We start from the raw sequence: 15,614 nt of genomic DNA on the forward strand, positions 1-15,614 counted from the left end.
CACTACCCTTATTCCTTGTCACGCACCTGTGTGTTTTGTGTTTGCTGGCGACCAGGTTGTGCAGTGTGTCTCGCCAAAGGGACCTCTGGCTTGCTCCAGGACCTACTTCTTTGGAGCGACTCACACGCCTTACCTTGGTAAGTTCAGTTTCGGCTGCTCTTTCTGTGCATGCCTCAGCGTGCCTGTCCTTGTCTGTACACGCACACCCTGGTAGCCTTTGTAATTCCTGGGACTTAGGGTGGGTTGCAGTCCATACAAATGCACACACACATTTCCAAATTAAAATCAGAAGAAATGGGTTGAAACATGAATGGAAGAGAACAGATAAAATTTAAGGACCTAGCTATTCTACGAGAGTAAGTCATCCTTCATCTATTTGGTGCACACCGGATGCGTTAATTATTCTGTATGATTTATGGTGTGTTTGTGATGTCCTGTTGTGTTATCGTTATTTGTTGTTTGCAATTCATGTGAATGAAAAGCAGCACATAAATCTAAGAAATCAAAAATAACACTTCCCTTTGGCTCGTAACAGGCAATGACAATGAGATGGAAAAGAAAGCCGAACAAGTGTAAGTTGGTTTTTAGTTTTTTCCATTTATGCTGCTCTCTCGCCTGTTTCAAACGTTATTGGCTCATCAGTTTAATACAGTTAGAACGTGCACCAATTTCTGTTGCTTGTGTTGCATCAACAAAGCCTTTTCGGCTTTTTTCACTTTCCTAGCAAGTGGGTTTGTTCTACAACTAACATTCTGATGCTTCTAGCTTTCAGTGTGACTCCGTTCAGCTACTTCATGATTCTAAACTCTTATCACTGCTGTAAGCTGTTATTTTAATCCTTCGTGAAACTTATGTATGTGGCCCTGTTGTATTTAAAGTATTCAGCTTTGCGTTAGGTTAGGAGCCTGTGTCTCAGCTGAAGTATCCACTGAGTGTCGTAATTTGCACTGCATTTCCTTTTTCCTTTTTATTTTCTAGCAAGCTGCTCTCTCAAATCTATGCTGCCGCCGTAGAGGCTGTCCTAGCTGGTATAGACTCCTATTCAAGAACATCCAATACCAGCAAGGTACTGAAGCTTCTTCCTATACCGGAAACCGACCCTTCCCCCTTTCCTCTAACTTCCTCCAGAGGTTTTTAAAGAGGTTGTTGGCCATGCTGGAGGCAGCGCCCCGACAACCTTGGAATAAGTTTTGCAGAAAGGATTCTTGCTTTCCCACCACCTGGTAAGAAGTGGTGGGAGAATGAGACCCTTTTTCTTACTGGTGAGTGAAAGAAAAAAGGCACTCATGACCCCAGCCACCGCAGAATGGATAAGGGGAAATTGAAAGTAGTATGGCAGGGCCTTCTTCTCAAAGTGTTGGTGCTGACCTTTAAAGCCCTAAACGGCCTCGGTCCTGTATACCTGAAGGAGCATCTCCACCCCCATCGTTCAGCCCGGACACTGAGATCCAGCGCCGAGGGCCTTCTGGCGGTTCCCTCATTGCGAGAAGTGAGGCTACAGGGAACCAGACAGAGGGCCTTCTCGGTAGTGGCGCCCGCCCTGTGGAACGCCCTCTCATCAGATGTCAAAGAGATAAAGAATTACCTGACATTCAGAAGACATCTTAAGGCAGCCCTGTTCAGGGAAGTTTTTAATATGTAATGCTGTACTGTTTTTAACACTGATTGGGAGCCGCCCAGAGTGGCTGGGGAAACTCAGCCAGATGGGCGGGGTATAAATAATAAATTATTATTATAAGTTCCCCTAAAACCCAGTGGCATCATTGGGGCTAGTTATCTTCGGTTTTCCTTGCTCTCAAATAGCTGCATTGTGTGACTTTTTCATATTCCCCCCCTTATTATCTATATTATTTGTGGTGATTAGCTGTTAATGCATGTACTGCTTTATACCAAAACAGGCATCTCAGTTTTATTTTATTTTAAGGTGTAAGGTGGGAGTGTGGACCTGTTTGAAAGTCCTCTGGGTCTTGGATCCCAAGGGAACGCTCCTCTTTCCCGCTGCTTCTCACAAATTCTTGGTCAGAGATGGTTTGACGTCGCTTTCTCTGTCTTTTGCAGGCAAAGGAAGTAGCCGAGCAAACATTCTTCAGTATCCTCGATGCCTTTGAACTGGCTTACTTTAAAACTCCATTGCGGTAAGCGGAATTTTCTTGAGATTAATTAATTAATTTTTTTGGAAAAAAGCAAAAGGCGTTTCTCATTGTCCGGGGGCACCAAGACAGAAGCTCCCCCTAGGTCTGGTTGTTGAAAGGCATGGAGAAGCTGCAGACTGCGCGACTGAGAGGGTGTCTTGTCTGAGGCAACAGCTGGCTCTGCCTGCTCCTCCTCCAAGCTATACCCCAGGGTATAGGGCAATTAATAATAATAATAATAATAATAATAATAATAATAATAATAATAAACTTCAGAGGTGGCTTTGGTGATCCTGTTCTTTGCTGGCCTTGGGTGGGCGAAGAGTTGGGGCGTGTAGCAAACTGCCCTGTGATTCTCGGATGAAGGGTGGTAAATAAATGTATTAAATAGCAACAATAAATAAGTTTTGGGAAATCTTTGCATTCACAAAAATCAGCATTGTTTACTTATTTCATAAGGTTGGCACACTTGATTTGTACATACTTGCAAACCACCTTGAGATTGTTGCTTTTTTACAAACAACAAAACGATAAAATTCTCAGTAAAAACAGTTAAGAACAACTATTGGAAGCACTCTGAAGCAAGTCAGCATTGAACTAGAAATAGATTAAAGCACATATCAACACTCTGAGCCTCGGGTAGGCTTGTCTTAACAAAACTGTTTTTCTCAGTTCTCAGAGTATCTGAAAGCACCTCCGGGTGCAAGTAGATAAATAGGGACCGCTTACCAGCGGGAAGGTAAACGGCGTTTCCGTGTGCGGCTCTGGCTCGCCAGAGCAGCGATGTCACGCTGGCCACGTGACCCGGAAGTGTCTCCGGACAGCGCTGGCCCCCGGCCTCTTGAGTGAGATGGGCGCACAACCCCAGAGTCTGTCAAGACTGGCCCGTACGGGCAGGGGTACCTTTACCTTTACCTTTATTCGTAAGAGATGGATGTATTCCTATTATAAGATGAGAAGTAGCCTTTTAAAAATATTTAAACTGCTTTGAGTTTATATGTTGCTGTATTCAACAGACGCCTGTGTTTACAAGCAGAATATGCCACACAATCCTATTATAAGTGTGCATTTCGCAGGAATAAATATGTAGCTGGAACTTTTGGGGAAGGGTTTTGTTAGAATCTGGAGCAGAGAGGTGACCTTAGGAGCGCAGTTTCACAAGCCTGGCAGTGTGTAAAATGCGGTTTGCCCTTCAAGCTGCACCAATGTCACTCGTTTGAGTACAAGCCTTTGTAAAAATAAAATAAAAATGATATTCTCTTGATTTCCCCGCTTTTCTCCTTTACAGCGCTAGAATAAATTTTCAGATTCAAGCTGTGAACAACCATGGAAGGTCAGTTCCTTTATGCTTCACTTTCAGAAGGCTGCGTGTCTTTTTGAACCGACAGCTTAATAGAGAACAGAGTTTGCCTTTAGTCTAACCAAGCGAAGCAGAACAAATAAAGCGCTTGGTGCCGTGATACCTGTGGTTGCCAGACGAATAGCATGGGTATTCTTCAAACCACTTAGTCATCTAGAAATAAAACAGTGGAAAAATGGAAGCTTGCATAGAAATATCCTTGCTTCGTGGCGTCAGTCTTGACTGAATGTTCACACCTTGAGATTATAGTCATATTATAGTGGTTTAAATGTGCTGTCTACAATTTCTGGAGGACTTTGGGTGGGTCACAGTGTAACTTGAATGGCTGAATTCATTCATTCAGTCAGTCAGTCATATCTTGGTTGTCTCTTGCACACGTCTGCAGCGCATTTGCTTTCCTCCCATAAGCTGCAGTTAATTCAGGAAGTTCCTAATTAGCCATGGTTTCCTATTTCACCTGCTTTGAAGCAAGCCAGCATGCTAAACCAAAAATCAAACGGGTTCAGTATCCTGTTTTGTTCTGTAGATGATAACCATTGCTTCCCAGTTCTGGTGAAGCAGGAACAGGTTAATTGGAGGCTTTCTTAATTGATTTGCAGCATGTCCGAAGGGAGAAGCAAAGCGTCTCTGCACTCGAACAAAATGTCCCTACATTCCTTGGCTTAATCATGGTCTGAACTGGGCAAATATGTATTTACCTGCAGCGTTTCATCTTCAGCATTAAAACATTTCTAAAAATGTATGGGTGGAAATGGCAAAAAACCAACTTATTTTATTTATTTTTATTTCATAAAATATATATACTGCTTGATTGTAAAAGCAAACAAACCTCAAAACAGTTTACGTTACGTTTGTTAATATGGAGCTGAGCAGCAGAATATTAAATTGTCTCAAAGGGCTCCATAAACAGCAAAAAGGTGAGCAGTGATTGAGCCAGGTGGGTCTTCCTTGGGTCATGATAAGATTTTGAACTCTGTGCTTGGTGATTTACTGCTGGAGTCTCTAGGGCAGCCTTTCTCAACCTGTGGGTCCCCAGATGTTGTTGAACTACAACTCCCATCACCCCTAGCTAGCAGGCCAGAGCTCAGGGATGATGGGAGTTGTAGTCCAACAATATCTGGGGACCCACAGGTTGAGAACCGCTGCTCTGGGGCCAGTTCTGACTGCATATGATGCTACCCAGATGTCTCTGGAGCACATTTGGCAGATACAATTCCTTCTGCTGCTGCTTCTTAGTAATGTCCAGAGAGGTCTACAAGCGGTGGCTCTTTTTTAAGCTCCTGCAATCATGAAATCGCTCCCAAGGAGCAGCAGTACTTATAGATGGACAGAGGCTGGCTCAGGTGATCCTATGAATCCATTCTCTCAATGCATTTTTAAAAATGTTCCTCATTTGCTGGCAACTCCTGCAGCCAACGGGTGCCGAATGTATTGCTCTGCTTTGCTTTGGACCACATCAGCGAGGCTGAGAGAGGGGTCTTGTTGTCTAAGCCACTCAGGACCTCCATCCACACTGCCCAAGCTCGTGCTCCAGATTGGTCACCTTGGTGCTGCTGATGCAGTGGTTTTGCTTCACCTCGGAAGGCACACTCCATTGCCTCTCAAGACAGACGGACGCCAGCAACAAAAAATTGCCTTGTTGGCTTTCTCGATTTTTGCTGGTAGGGCAGTTTCAAACTGCAATGGAAGTTTTCTAACAATGTGTTTATCCTTCCAGAATTATTCCGCTGGATAATGAGGACAGCCTCTACTTAGTGAAAACAGTGAGTCGAATTTAAAGTTTGCTGCTTCCTAGATGTTCATGTCCTTTTACTAAAATGCCTTGAGAGGTATTGGCAAGTTCAGGAAGGCTCAGGAGACCCTCCGGCCTCCTGCCTGAGCCACATTGTGCACAGGGGCTTATAGCTGGCAGAGGTGCAGAGGAGGTGCTATGTACCCCAAGGAGCCTCAAGGCTGGGAGCCAAAGGCAGCCCTCCAGGCTTCTCTCTCTGTCCCTCGGGACTCCCCCCCCCCCCCAAAGCCACATCCTTCACTGGCCTTGCTTCCACCCTAGTTCTTGCCTAGTGGGAATGTGTCTCTTAATACTTGCCTGCATGGAGGACATAGAGATAGGTGAGTCTGCAGAAACCACATAGTCACACAAGAAGAGATGGCAGGATCAGGCCAGTGTTTCATCTGGTCCCACGTCCTGTTCTCATGGTGGCCAGTGGGAAGCCCAAGGCCTGAGTGCAAGAGCAGTCTCGCCTCCTGGGCTTTCCAGCAACTGTTACTGCTTCTGACAGGTAAAGGTAAAGGGACCCCTGAGCATTAGGTCCAGTCGTGGCCAACTCTGGGGTTGCGGCGCTCATCTCGCTTTATTGGCCGAGGGAGCCAGCGTACAGCTTCCGGGTCATGTGGCCAGCATGACTAAGCCGGTTCTGGTGAATCAGAGCAGCGCACGGAAACGCCGTTTACCTTCCCGCCAGAGTGGTACCTATTTATCTACTTGCACTTTGACGTGCTTTCGAACTGCTAGGTTGGCAGGAGCAGGGACTGAGCAATGGGAGCTCACCCCGTCGCGGGGATTCGAACTGCCGACCTTCTGATCAGCAAGTCCTAGGCTCTGTGGTTTAACCCACATTGCCACCCACGTCCCTCTTCTGACAGGTAGAAGAGAGCTATTCTGGCTAGTAGCTGCTTAACCTCTATGAATTTGTCTAATTTTTTGGAGCTATCCAAGTTGGTCGCCTTCACTGCCTCCAGACTAGCCTACGGTACCAAGATAAAATTAACATTCTTTTCTTTTCCCACTTATGCCTTTGGCCTCAGCACTGACATGTGGCCCTCAGAAGGTTGTGTTTGGAAGGGAATCTGGCCCCCGGGCTGAAAAAGTTCCCCATCCAGCTGTTCCACAGAATTCCTTTAGTCACAAAAATATGAGCTCTTATTTTAGCTGGGGACTGTGATGGATAAGTGGCAGTATTGACCCAAGCTCTTTTTTGCTCCTCCTTCTCTCCCCACCCGCCTCCTTGGTTTGCTGCAGGTGTCCATGACAGTATATGACATTCCTGACTTGCTTGGCGGAAGGGGCTGCCTTGGGTCGGTGATCTTCTCAGAATCGTTCCTGGCGTCACAAATTCTTGTGAAAGAAAAAGGTATTTTGTCACCCAAGAAAACCTTCAGTGGGAAAAGCTCTTTCAAATGCAACGTCAAACTACGTTGCGTGTGGAATGGCTTTTGGTTCACGCGTAACACCAAGCCAGCTTGGACACTGTGTGATCAAACCTTGGCCTTGCAGATTCCTCCTACCCCCTATTATTTTCCTCTTGCGTACTTGGATTGCCTCTCTTTCACAATAAACTACGGCTTGCTGTTACACCTATAGTTTGACCGTTCTGGTATAGAGGGCAAGCACAAACTATAGGTTGCCTGTTTGGGTGTAACAGCAACCTATAGTTTGCCAGAAGAGAGTGGACATGAGAGGGCAGATTAAGCAGAATGGGCATCACATGACCCCCAAGGCTCTTCCATTCATTGGCTGATGGCTTAGCATTTCATGCAAACCAACCCAATGAGTAAATGCTAAATTCTTATCAAGCACACACTAGCAAATGGCTCAGCTTCACTGTGAGGTCTGCATAATATTTATCTGGGGAGGCATTTGCCTTCACAAGCCTGTCCACACCAAGCTAGTTTCTTGAACTTATCATGGCACAAAGCTAGAGCACGTGATAAATTATTTCACCTTTAGGAACCTTCCACTTACGGGTACATGGGCCAGGAGGGACATCTGGTAGACATCTGCCTTGCATGCAAAAAGCCCCAGTTCAGTCCCCAGCATCTCCGGGTATGACTGGGGAAGTCTCCTTGTTTGAAATCGTTCTGCAGTCATTGTACACCAGCCTTTCCCAGCCTGGCTCTCTCCAGATGTTTTGGACCACGAATCTGCCCCAGCCAGCATCACAAAACATCTGGAGAATGTCAGGTTGGTGAAGGCTGGTGCAGACAGTACTGAGCTGAACGGATTGTTGATCCAATCGCTTCCTTTGCTCCCAGCGGACCTAAGATCTCTGTTTTGGCAACCTATCTGATTTTTCAGAGTTCGTTGGAGGCAACATCTACAAACTGTCCCCTTCCTGTTACAGTCAAACTGTGGTTGTCAAATGTAATCCATTCTGGAAGACTGTTCGACTTCCAAAACATTTGACAACTGAGGCGCGGCTTCCGATTGGTTGCAAGAGCTTCCTGCACTCAAGCGGAAACTGCGTCAGATGTTCAGGTTCCGAAAAACATTCGTAAACTAGAGCATTTACTTCCGGGTTTTCGGCGTTTGGGAGCCAAAACGTTTGAAAGCGGAGCCGTTTGAAAACCGAGGTTTGACTGTACATGGCTCAGGAAATGAATCCCTCCAATGAAACAGCCCCATTGAGCCACAGGTATACAGGATTTTACCTCTCCAGAAGCTCAGGAGCTGCACTACTTATCCTTTTCTTCGCTTTCCTGCAGATGGCAGCATTAGCACAGAAACCAGCTACGTCATTCTCACTGCAGCTATCCCGAGATCTGTTTCTTGGCTGGTAGGTATGACTTCATTCCCTTAAACCCCCCCCCCTTTTTTTTTTCTTTTAGTGATATGATTGCGGAACTTTTTCATACAAATGTGCCGAAAGCAAGGAAAACTACTCTGCTGAGCTTGTTCCAAGTGCAACTGTGAAATTGTGCTTGAAATGGACTCTGTACTTGGCGAGCTTACTCTGTGATACCGGGAGGTGAAAAGCTGATTAAATAGGACCGAGGACCGAATCGTGTTAACTTTTCCTACGTGCACATTCGGCCAAAGTGCTTTTGTCCAGTAGGAAATGAAACGTAGAGGGGATTCCAAGATAGGAGGAGACTTTGGTGTGAAGTGTGAGAATCACGCAAATGAAGAGATGCTCTGTGGTGTGGCACATAGAGAGATGGACTAGGACAGGTGTAGGCAAACTCGGCCCTCCAGATGTTTTTGGGACTACAATTCCCATCATCCCTGACCACTGGTCCTGTTAGCTAGGGATCATGGGAGTTGTAGTCCCAAAACAACTACAGGGCTGAGTTTGCCTATGCATGGACTACGACCCAGGAGAGACTCAGCCTTGAGAATCACAAGGTAACAACACTTTGGAGGTCCCGTGCCTCAAGGAGGTTAGATTGGTTTCAACTAGGGCCAGGGACTTTTCAGCACTGGCCCCGACGTGGTGGAACACTCTGTCACAAGAGACTAACTAGGGCCCTGCAGGACTTGACATCTTTCCGCAGGACCTGCAAGACCGAGCTGTTCCGCCTGGCCTTTGGTTTGGACTCGGTCTGACCCAAACTCTTATGTTGCCCTCCCCTTATGGTCTTGATTTATTGGCTACTTTAAAATGAAGCTGCATTTTAAATTGCATTTTAACCTGTATTTTAAATTGGTTATTCCCCCCCTTCCCCCCCATTATGTTTTTACTGTGATTTTATTGGTGTTAGCTGCCCTGAGCCTGGCTCTGGCCGGGGAGGGCGGGGTATAAATAAAATTTACTATTATTATTATTATTATTATTAAGGTTACCTTTGCCCAGTCACTGCCTTTCAGCTTAAGCCCGACACCCGAGTAAAACTGTCATATGGCACTGCGGCTGAAGACCACTTTATGCTTGCTCCATAAAACTGGGGACACGGATGATTGCCATCCATGGGGTCCAAAGGGATAGCTCAGTTGATGGAGCATGCGGCTGTTGATCTCAGGGTCATGGACTCAAGCCCCACGTTGGGTGAAAGATTCCAGCACGGCAGGCGGTTGGACTAGATGACTCTCATGGTCCCTTCCAGCTGTACAGTTCTGTCGTTCTAAGTTGCGCACCTCGAAACAGTTCAGGCGGCACAAGCTGCAAGAGTTCCACTGCAGTTATATTACAGGATTTCCAGTTGGCGAAGGAAATGCACTGAGCTGAAGCAATTGTTGGCTTTGTTTATAGGTTGAAGATAACGAAGTGAAACTGTCAGAGAAGGCCCAGCAAATCCTGAAGGTTTGTAATGCAACTTGGCCGGCTGATGAAGCCTGAGGTCATGTCAGTGTGTGAGTGTGTCTGGGTCTAACGCTTTGCTGGCGGAGGTTCCCAAGAATATTAAGCTTTGTGTTATATTGTCCGTTTCTGTCTAGTGCTTGTCCCCTTCCTCCCCAGCACTTGTTTTGCAGATTTAGCTATTTAGATGTGGTTTGCATGCACAATGAGAAGGCTAAAAGCAACTTTTCTGAGCCCGCCCTCGAAAGAAATGAGGCTAAGGAGCCATCGAGGGCGCAGTCCTCTGCCATGCATCCAGTTTAGATGAGGGGGCATTCAGTCCACTATTATGCACACGCAGTCCTGCTTGATGGAGACGGAAGACAGCCCTGGCTTCAGGATATCCCCTCTGTCTAAAACTCGACACTCCTCCCTCCAGGTGACCCACACCTCCTAAGGGGAGGCCTTGCAATCATTCTGAGAACCACTGGGGCAGGGATAGGGAATCTGTGGTCTTGCAGATCTTGCCCATCCAACGTTGCTGAGGGTAATGGAAGACCAAGAGAAGACCAAGGGCCACTGGTCGCCCATTCCTCCTGTCGGGTACAGTCAGAAAAGACAAGAGGTTTTGCCATTGGTTCAATGATGGCTCATAGATCAGTGGTAGAGCATGTGCTTTCCGTAGCGATTTGAAAGATCGCATAGCAACTGAGAAAACAACTCCTTTGTGCCCGAGACTCTGGAGAACCTCCTCCAGTCAGACAGTGATGAACTGGAAGGACAAATTGTCCGAGTTGGTACCAGGTGCCTTCCAATGTTCCTAAGGGGTGTTGTGGATCAACGTTCAGCCGATAGGGAGAGAGTATCTTTCAAATATAATTGGTCCGGTTCAGAGACTCCGTTGATATTGTTTGATCCTTAAAAACTCTCCACCTTTACAGGAAGAAGAAACTTTCCTGGGAACCTTCCTGACGGGAGGCGACGGAGCCTATATTGCTTCCAGCAATTCCCTGTGTAGACCAGAGGAAGGTAAGCGACCTGCCCAGATGGGACATTTGAATGAACAGGCAGCGAAAGGAGAGGCCCATGCACACACACACACACACACACACACACACGCCTTGGGTTTCTCAACTTCCCTGCTTTTTGATTCTCCCCCTGTTTCGGAAAGTCTGCCATTTTGTTGATGCCCGCGAATTTGAATCTGAAGTAGCGGTCAAGATTCAAAGGACCTCACGTCTAGCCCTGTGCCTGGACATGTGTGCCGGTTTCAGGAGCAGCCCCTTCCTTGTTGAACAGCAAGCCTCTTTTAAAAAAACAGAGAACTTCAAGAGCTTCTGATGTGGCAGGAGGTAATAAAATGCCACCAGTTATTAACACATCTGAAATAATTCTTAGGTCCTAGTCCTCATCCTCAGCTAGTGCTTAGTCTTTATTCTTTCCTGTTAGAACAATTGTTTTATTATGAAATGGAATCCTCTCAAATAAACCCCCTTGTTGTGCTGCTAGTTGTATCTTGTCATCTCCCCGTTTCAGTATGAAACTGCTCTGAGGTTCAAGCTCCACATCTAGCGTTGCCGCTCGTGGCGACATTTCCTTGGGGGTGTAAATCAGCTCCATGGATCAGCAGAGCCGCTCTGTCCCTTAACCGTAAAGACCTCCCTGAGTCCCCTTTCAGCTTGAGTCAGTCCCAGATGCCTGTCTAGATACGCCATTCTGGTGCTCTAACTTGGATTTACACACACACACACACACAAATACACACATGGTGTACCACCTGAGCTGCTCTGAAAGGCATTTGCACTAAGATGTTCACTTTAGGAAATCTCCTTTAGACCTCTATCCATAAGGCTTTTCGGATAACCCAGCACTGCGTGGGCTGCAAGGTTTTAGCTTGCCATGTTTGGTTTAAGCGACAAAGTGAAACTGCAAATGTGCTTTTGCCCCCAAAGGGCAGCATTTGCTCCTAAAATATTACTTCCTTAAAAGTAAATACTGACTCTGGTAAGTTCCAGTATCTGGTGGATTTAATCATTGGAGTGAATTTTTATGCGTCGTTCACATTTTTAAAGAAAATAAGTGGGAAGAGAGTGAAAAATTAATTTGTGACTGTGACTCTACTTTCTAATGGGAGAATGAGAAGTGCAGAAGAAGGAGGTGCATTTTGCATAGTTGCATTTCCCAATCTCTGTCTCGGATTCAGCTTCCATGGTGTCACTTTATAGGAATGAGTTTCTCTAAACAGAATTTCGCCACACTTCACTGCCCTTAAAAGACAGCGTACAGACTGAGTGATGCATCTGAAACACAAAAGTAGTTTGCTTATTTAAAGCGAGTCTAGTGTGGCTGTGTCCAAAGGCAGCGTCCGGGCCTGCTTTCGTTGGGACTGTTGCCTCTTTCCCTCATGTTCAGTTCAGCCTAAAGGTGGGCAGTACCATGCATGATCCTCGAGTTCATCATCATCGATCATCGATCATCATCATCATCATCATAATTTATTATTTATACCCCGCCCATCTGGTTGGGTTTCCCCAGCTACTCTGGGCGGCTTCCAACATAGATTAAAAATACATCAAAATGTCAAACTTCCCTGAAGAGGGCTGCCTTCAGATGTCTTCTAAATGTCAGGTAGTTGTTTATCTCTTTGACATCTGATGGGAGGGCATTCCACAGGGCGGGCGCCACCACCGAGAAGGCCCTCTGCCTGGTTCCCTGTAACTTGGCTTCTTGCAATGAGGGAACCGCCAGAAGGCCCTCGGAGCTGGACCTCAGTGTCCAGGCAGAATGATGGAGGTGGAGACGCTCCTTCAGGTATACTGGGCCGAGGCCGTTTAGGGCTTTAAAGGTCAGCACCAACACTTTGAATTGTGCTCGGAAACGTACTGGGAGCCAGTGTAGGTCTTTCAAGACTGGTGTTATGTGGTCTTGGCAAAAAGATCTGCCTGGCTCCTTATACAGAGGGATTTTAAGCCGATGCATGAAGCATCTCATGTATTCTTCTCCTCCCCACCCCCACCCCTGCTTCCCTTTGCAGGTAAGCTCTATTTCTTCTCAGAGGGCCTTCTGTTTTGCCACCCGCACTACGGAAGCATCACCATTTCCAAGGCTCACATGACATCCATCAGGTTCTACGATGGGGTGAGTGCTGTTCCATTCCAAGGTCTGTTCTTGCCGCAACCGCTCCATGCAGACAGAAAAACTTTCCCCAGACTCGTGCAACGCAGGAGTCCAGAATTCTACAGGGCAGAAATGCGTGCCCCTCCCCGCAAGCTCGGGAATAATAAGGACCAGAAGTTGACCAGACTCTCCTCTGTCTCAGTTCACTGAGGGCAGGGATGAAAAGAAAAACAGCCTTGAAAATTGGGGAGATGTGGGGATGAATTGCAATAAAATGGAGAGGGAGGTAGTGGTGAGTGTTGCTGCCCCACAACATCAGGTGGCGCCAGGGGGGCTGCCTACTGTAATAATAGTAATAATAATAATAATAATAATTAATAATAATAAATTTTATTTATACCCCGCCCTCCCCGGCCAGAGCCGGGCTCAGGGTAGCTAACATCAGTAAAATTAGAGTACAGTGGTACCTCAGGTTACATATGCTTCAGGTTACATACGCTTCAGGTTACAGACTCTGCTAACCCAGAAATAGTGCTTCAGGTTAAGAACTTTGCTTCAGGATGAGAACAGAAATCGTGCTCCGGCGGCGTGGCAGCAGCAGGAGGCCCCATTGGCTAAAGTGGTGCTTCAGGTTAAGAACAGTTTCAGGTTAAGAACGGACCTCCAGAACGAATTAAGTTCTTAACCCGAGGTACCACTGTAAAAACATAAGAGGAAAAAACCCCAATTTAAAATACAGGTTAAAATGCAGTTTAAAATGCAGCCTCATGTAGAAAGAGGACTGGCATGGCAGTGGAATCAGCAGGGATCGTGTGCTCTTTTGCCCTGCACCCAACAGCCCAAGCAGGGAACTTTTAGACGTGCTCAAAGTCTCTGTGTGTGTTTTCTTCTGCCTTGAGTCTTTGATCACATCACCATTCCACAATCTGCAAAAGCATTTGGTGGAAGCGTGGCTTATTATACGTGAAGAACAATGCATAATGGAGGGGTTAAACTTGAAAAGCTCCAGATTCAAAGGCTATGAACACACATGCCCCTTTGAATCCTTTCTCCCCCTGCCTGCCTGCCTGCCCCTTTGTGGCGTTGCAAGCTGTGTGGGCCCTGACCTTCCTTCTATTGTTTGGCTCCAAGACACCCAACTCCTATAAACCTCTGGCTATTTATGGGGCCTGGGCTATCGCTTCTGAACGGCTGCCAGGTATTCTGCGTGGAGCAAAAACTCCGAAAGGGAATTTGCATTGTTTCACTGACCTGGCAAGGCATGAGGCTGGAGAGCTAAAAATAACACAAATGAGATGAGAGGTGGCGATAGTTGGGAACATCTGTAGCCTAGCAATAATGCAGATATACAGGAAGAGATAAGCATTTTAATCTGTAAATGAATCAGCGCCCTGGCGGCATATTCTATAAGCTGCCTCCCTTTACGCTGACCATTTCTCTTGATAGCCATCCGGGAAAAGAGGGGTGTTTCAGAATCGGCAGTGCCATATTTGAAGTGTTTGCACATTGCTGCTGTGTTCCAAAAACCAACTTTCAGAGGGAACCTCCAGGATGCTAAAAACAGTTTCGGAGAACCTGCTTGCAAAAGCAGTCATAAGCTCCCTGTCGGTTTCACTTTGGTTCAGTGTATGTTGGTTTTTCTTCTTCGACCAGGTTCAGATGTAGGTAAAGGTAAAATGGGCTGGTGGCAACTAAACAGGGGGCTTACCTCCCCATGCATCTCCCCCATCAGGGAGCTAATCCAGGATCAGGCCATTCAATCTTGCATGGAACCAAATGCTGTACTGCGACGCCCCTTTTAAACAGAGGTAGATAGTAGTGTTGCATTCTTGTACAAACGGCTCTTTCTAACCAACTGTTTTCAAACCTTGGAAGTATGTGCAAAAGGATGTCCATGAAGTCAGGTTTTTATGCATGGCGGACGTCCTTTGTGGTGGGCAGGGGCTCTTGGACAGCCAGTTTCCCACCCACCTCCTTTCAGAAGTCGTTCTCTCCCTGTCCTGTTCCCTAGGACTCCACGAGTGTCGTTGCCGCTCTCCTTATCGACTACAAGAGCTCCCTGCTTGCTCACCTGCCGGTCCAGCTCCACACTCCAGGCAACTCTCTGATGATCGCGCTTTTCCCAAAGTCAAAGCTTTATAAAGCTTTCTACTCACAGGTGACGTGAACAAGAGATCGGTCTAGAAGTAAAAAAATGCCCTTTTTGATATGGTGGGGAGAGAATCATTACAATGTTCTGCCGGCCGACTCCCCCTTGCGGTTGGTTTCCCTGGGTCAGGAAGGCTCGGGAAGAGGGATGAAGCCATCGGAACCTCTGCCCCTTCCTGCCTCTCAGCCAGGCCCTGATCCGAGCAGGTGTTTCCATGTACATCCCCTTTCTCCCAAGTAACCTTACAGAGAGCTAGCCATGGATTTTGGCAGCTGTGGCTCTGAAGTTATTTCCTGGCTTTCCGCCTGCTCTGCTCCTGTGGCCTTGTGGGTGATGGGAGTGGTCCGAGAGGCAGCCAGGAATATGGGCAGTTGGCATGGGGACTTCCAGTTTTAGGGTTGGCATATCCAGATCCACTAGCTTGAGGGGGACCAACGTGGTGTTCTCTCTCGAGGTGTTGCTGGATTCCATCTTCCATCAGTGAGCAGCCAAAGATGATGGAAGTTGTTGTGTCTGACACCACTGCAATTCCTCTTCAGGGTCACAGTGAAAATGCATCTTCTCCTCCATGCATTTCTCACATTTGAGGTCTGGGCAGGGCTGAACCCTGGGACTTGGCTTGGTCGAAATGCCTCTGGTTTACTCTGACACAAGCGAGTGATGAACCTTCTTTGTCACTGCTGTTTGCCTTCTCTGTCATTGACTGTCTTTTGAAGTCACACAAGATACTGTGTTCACTGATGGATGAACGTGCAAGTAATAATTTGCACACGTGAAAGGGTCATTGAAAGTCAAACATCACTGACAGTGTGTGCACATTGTCTTCAGAGCAATGGCTTTTCAGCGGAGGCACAAATCAT

The 15,614-nt window shown here is 46.8% G+C and overlaps 2 protein-coding genes across 2 annotated transcripts in view; one reads left to right on the plus strand and one right to left on the minus strand.

The window, feature by feature from the left end:
- LOC307224190 (kyphoscoliosis peptidase-like) overlaps window positions 1–15,614 on the minus strand; it is a 281,232-nt gene that overhangs the window by 218,752 nt on the left and 46,866 nt on the right. The window lies entirely within an intron of this gene.
- DNAAF9 (dynein axonemal assembly factor 9) overlaps window positions 1–15,614 on the plus strand; it is an 83,531-nt gene that overhangs the window by 45,963 nt on the left and 21,954 nt on the right. Inside the window, exons 11-22 of the mRNA XM_079990727.1 lie at window positions 56–137; window positions 536–572; window positions 979–1,066; window positions 2,059–2,135; window positions 3,421–3,465; window positions 5,210–5,255; window positions 6,515–6,626; window positions 7,978–8,048; window positions 9,462–9,512; window positions 10,430–10,517; window positions 12,523–12,626; window positions 14,617–14,763. Coding sequence (XP_079846853.1) covers window positions 56–137; window positions 536–572; window positions 979–1,066; window positions 2,059–2,135; window positions 3,421–3,465; window positions 5,210–5,255; window positions 6,515–6,626; window positions 7,978–8,048; window positions 9,462–9,512; window positions 10,430–10,517; window positions 12,523–12,626; window positions 14,617–14,763 — 948 coding nt within the window. The remainder of the gene's footprint in view (window positions 1–55; window positions 138–535; window positions 573–978; window positions 1,067–2,058; window positions 2,136–3,420; window positions 3,466–5,209; window positions 5,256–6,514; window positions 6,627–7,977; window positions 8,049–9,461; window positions 9,513–10,429; window positions 10,518–12,522; window positions 12,627–14,616; window positions 14,764–15,614) is intronic.

The sequence above is a fragment of the Podarcis cretensis genome (genome assembly GCF_951804945.1).
Source record: "Podarcis cretensis genome assembly, chromosome: 9".
NCBI classification, from domain to species: Eukaryota; Metazoa; Chordata; class Lepidosauria; order Squamata; family Lacertidae; genus Podarcis; species Podarcis cretensis.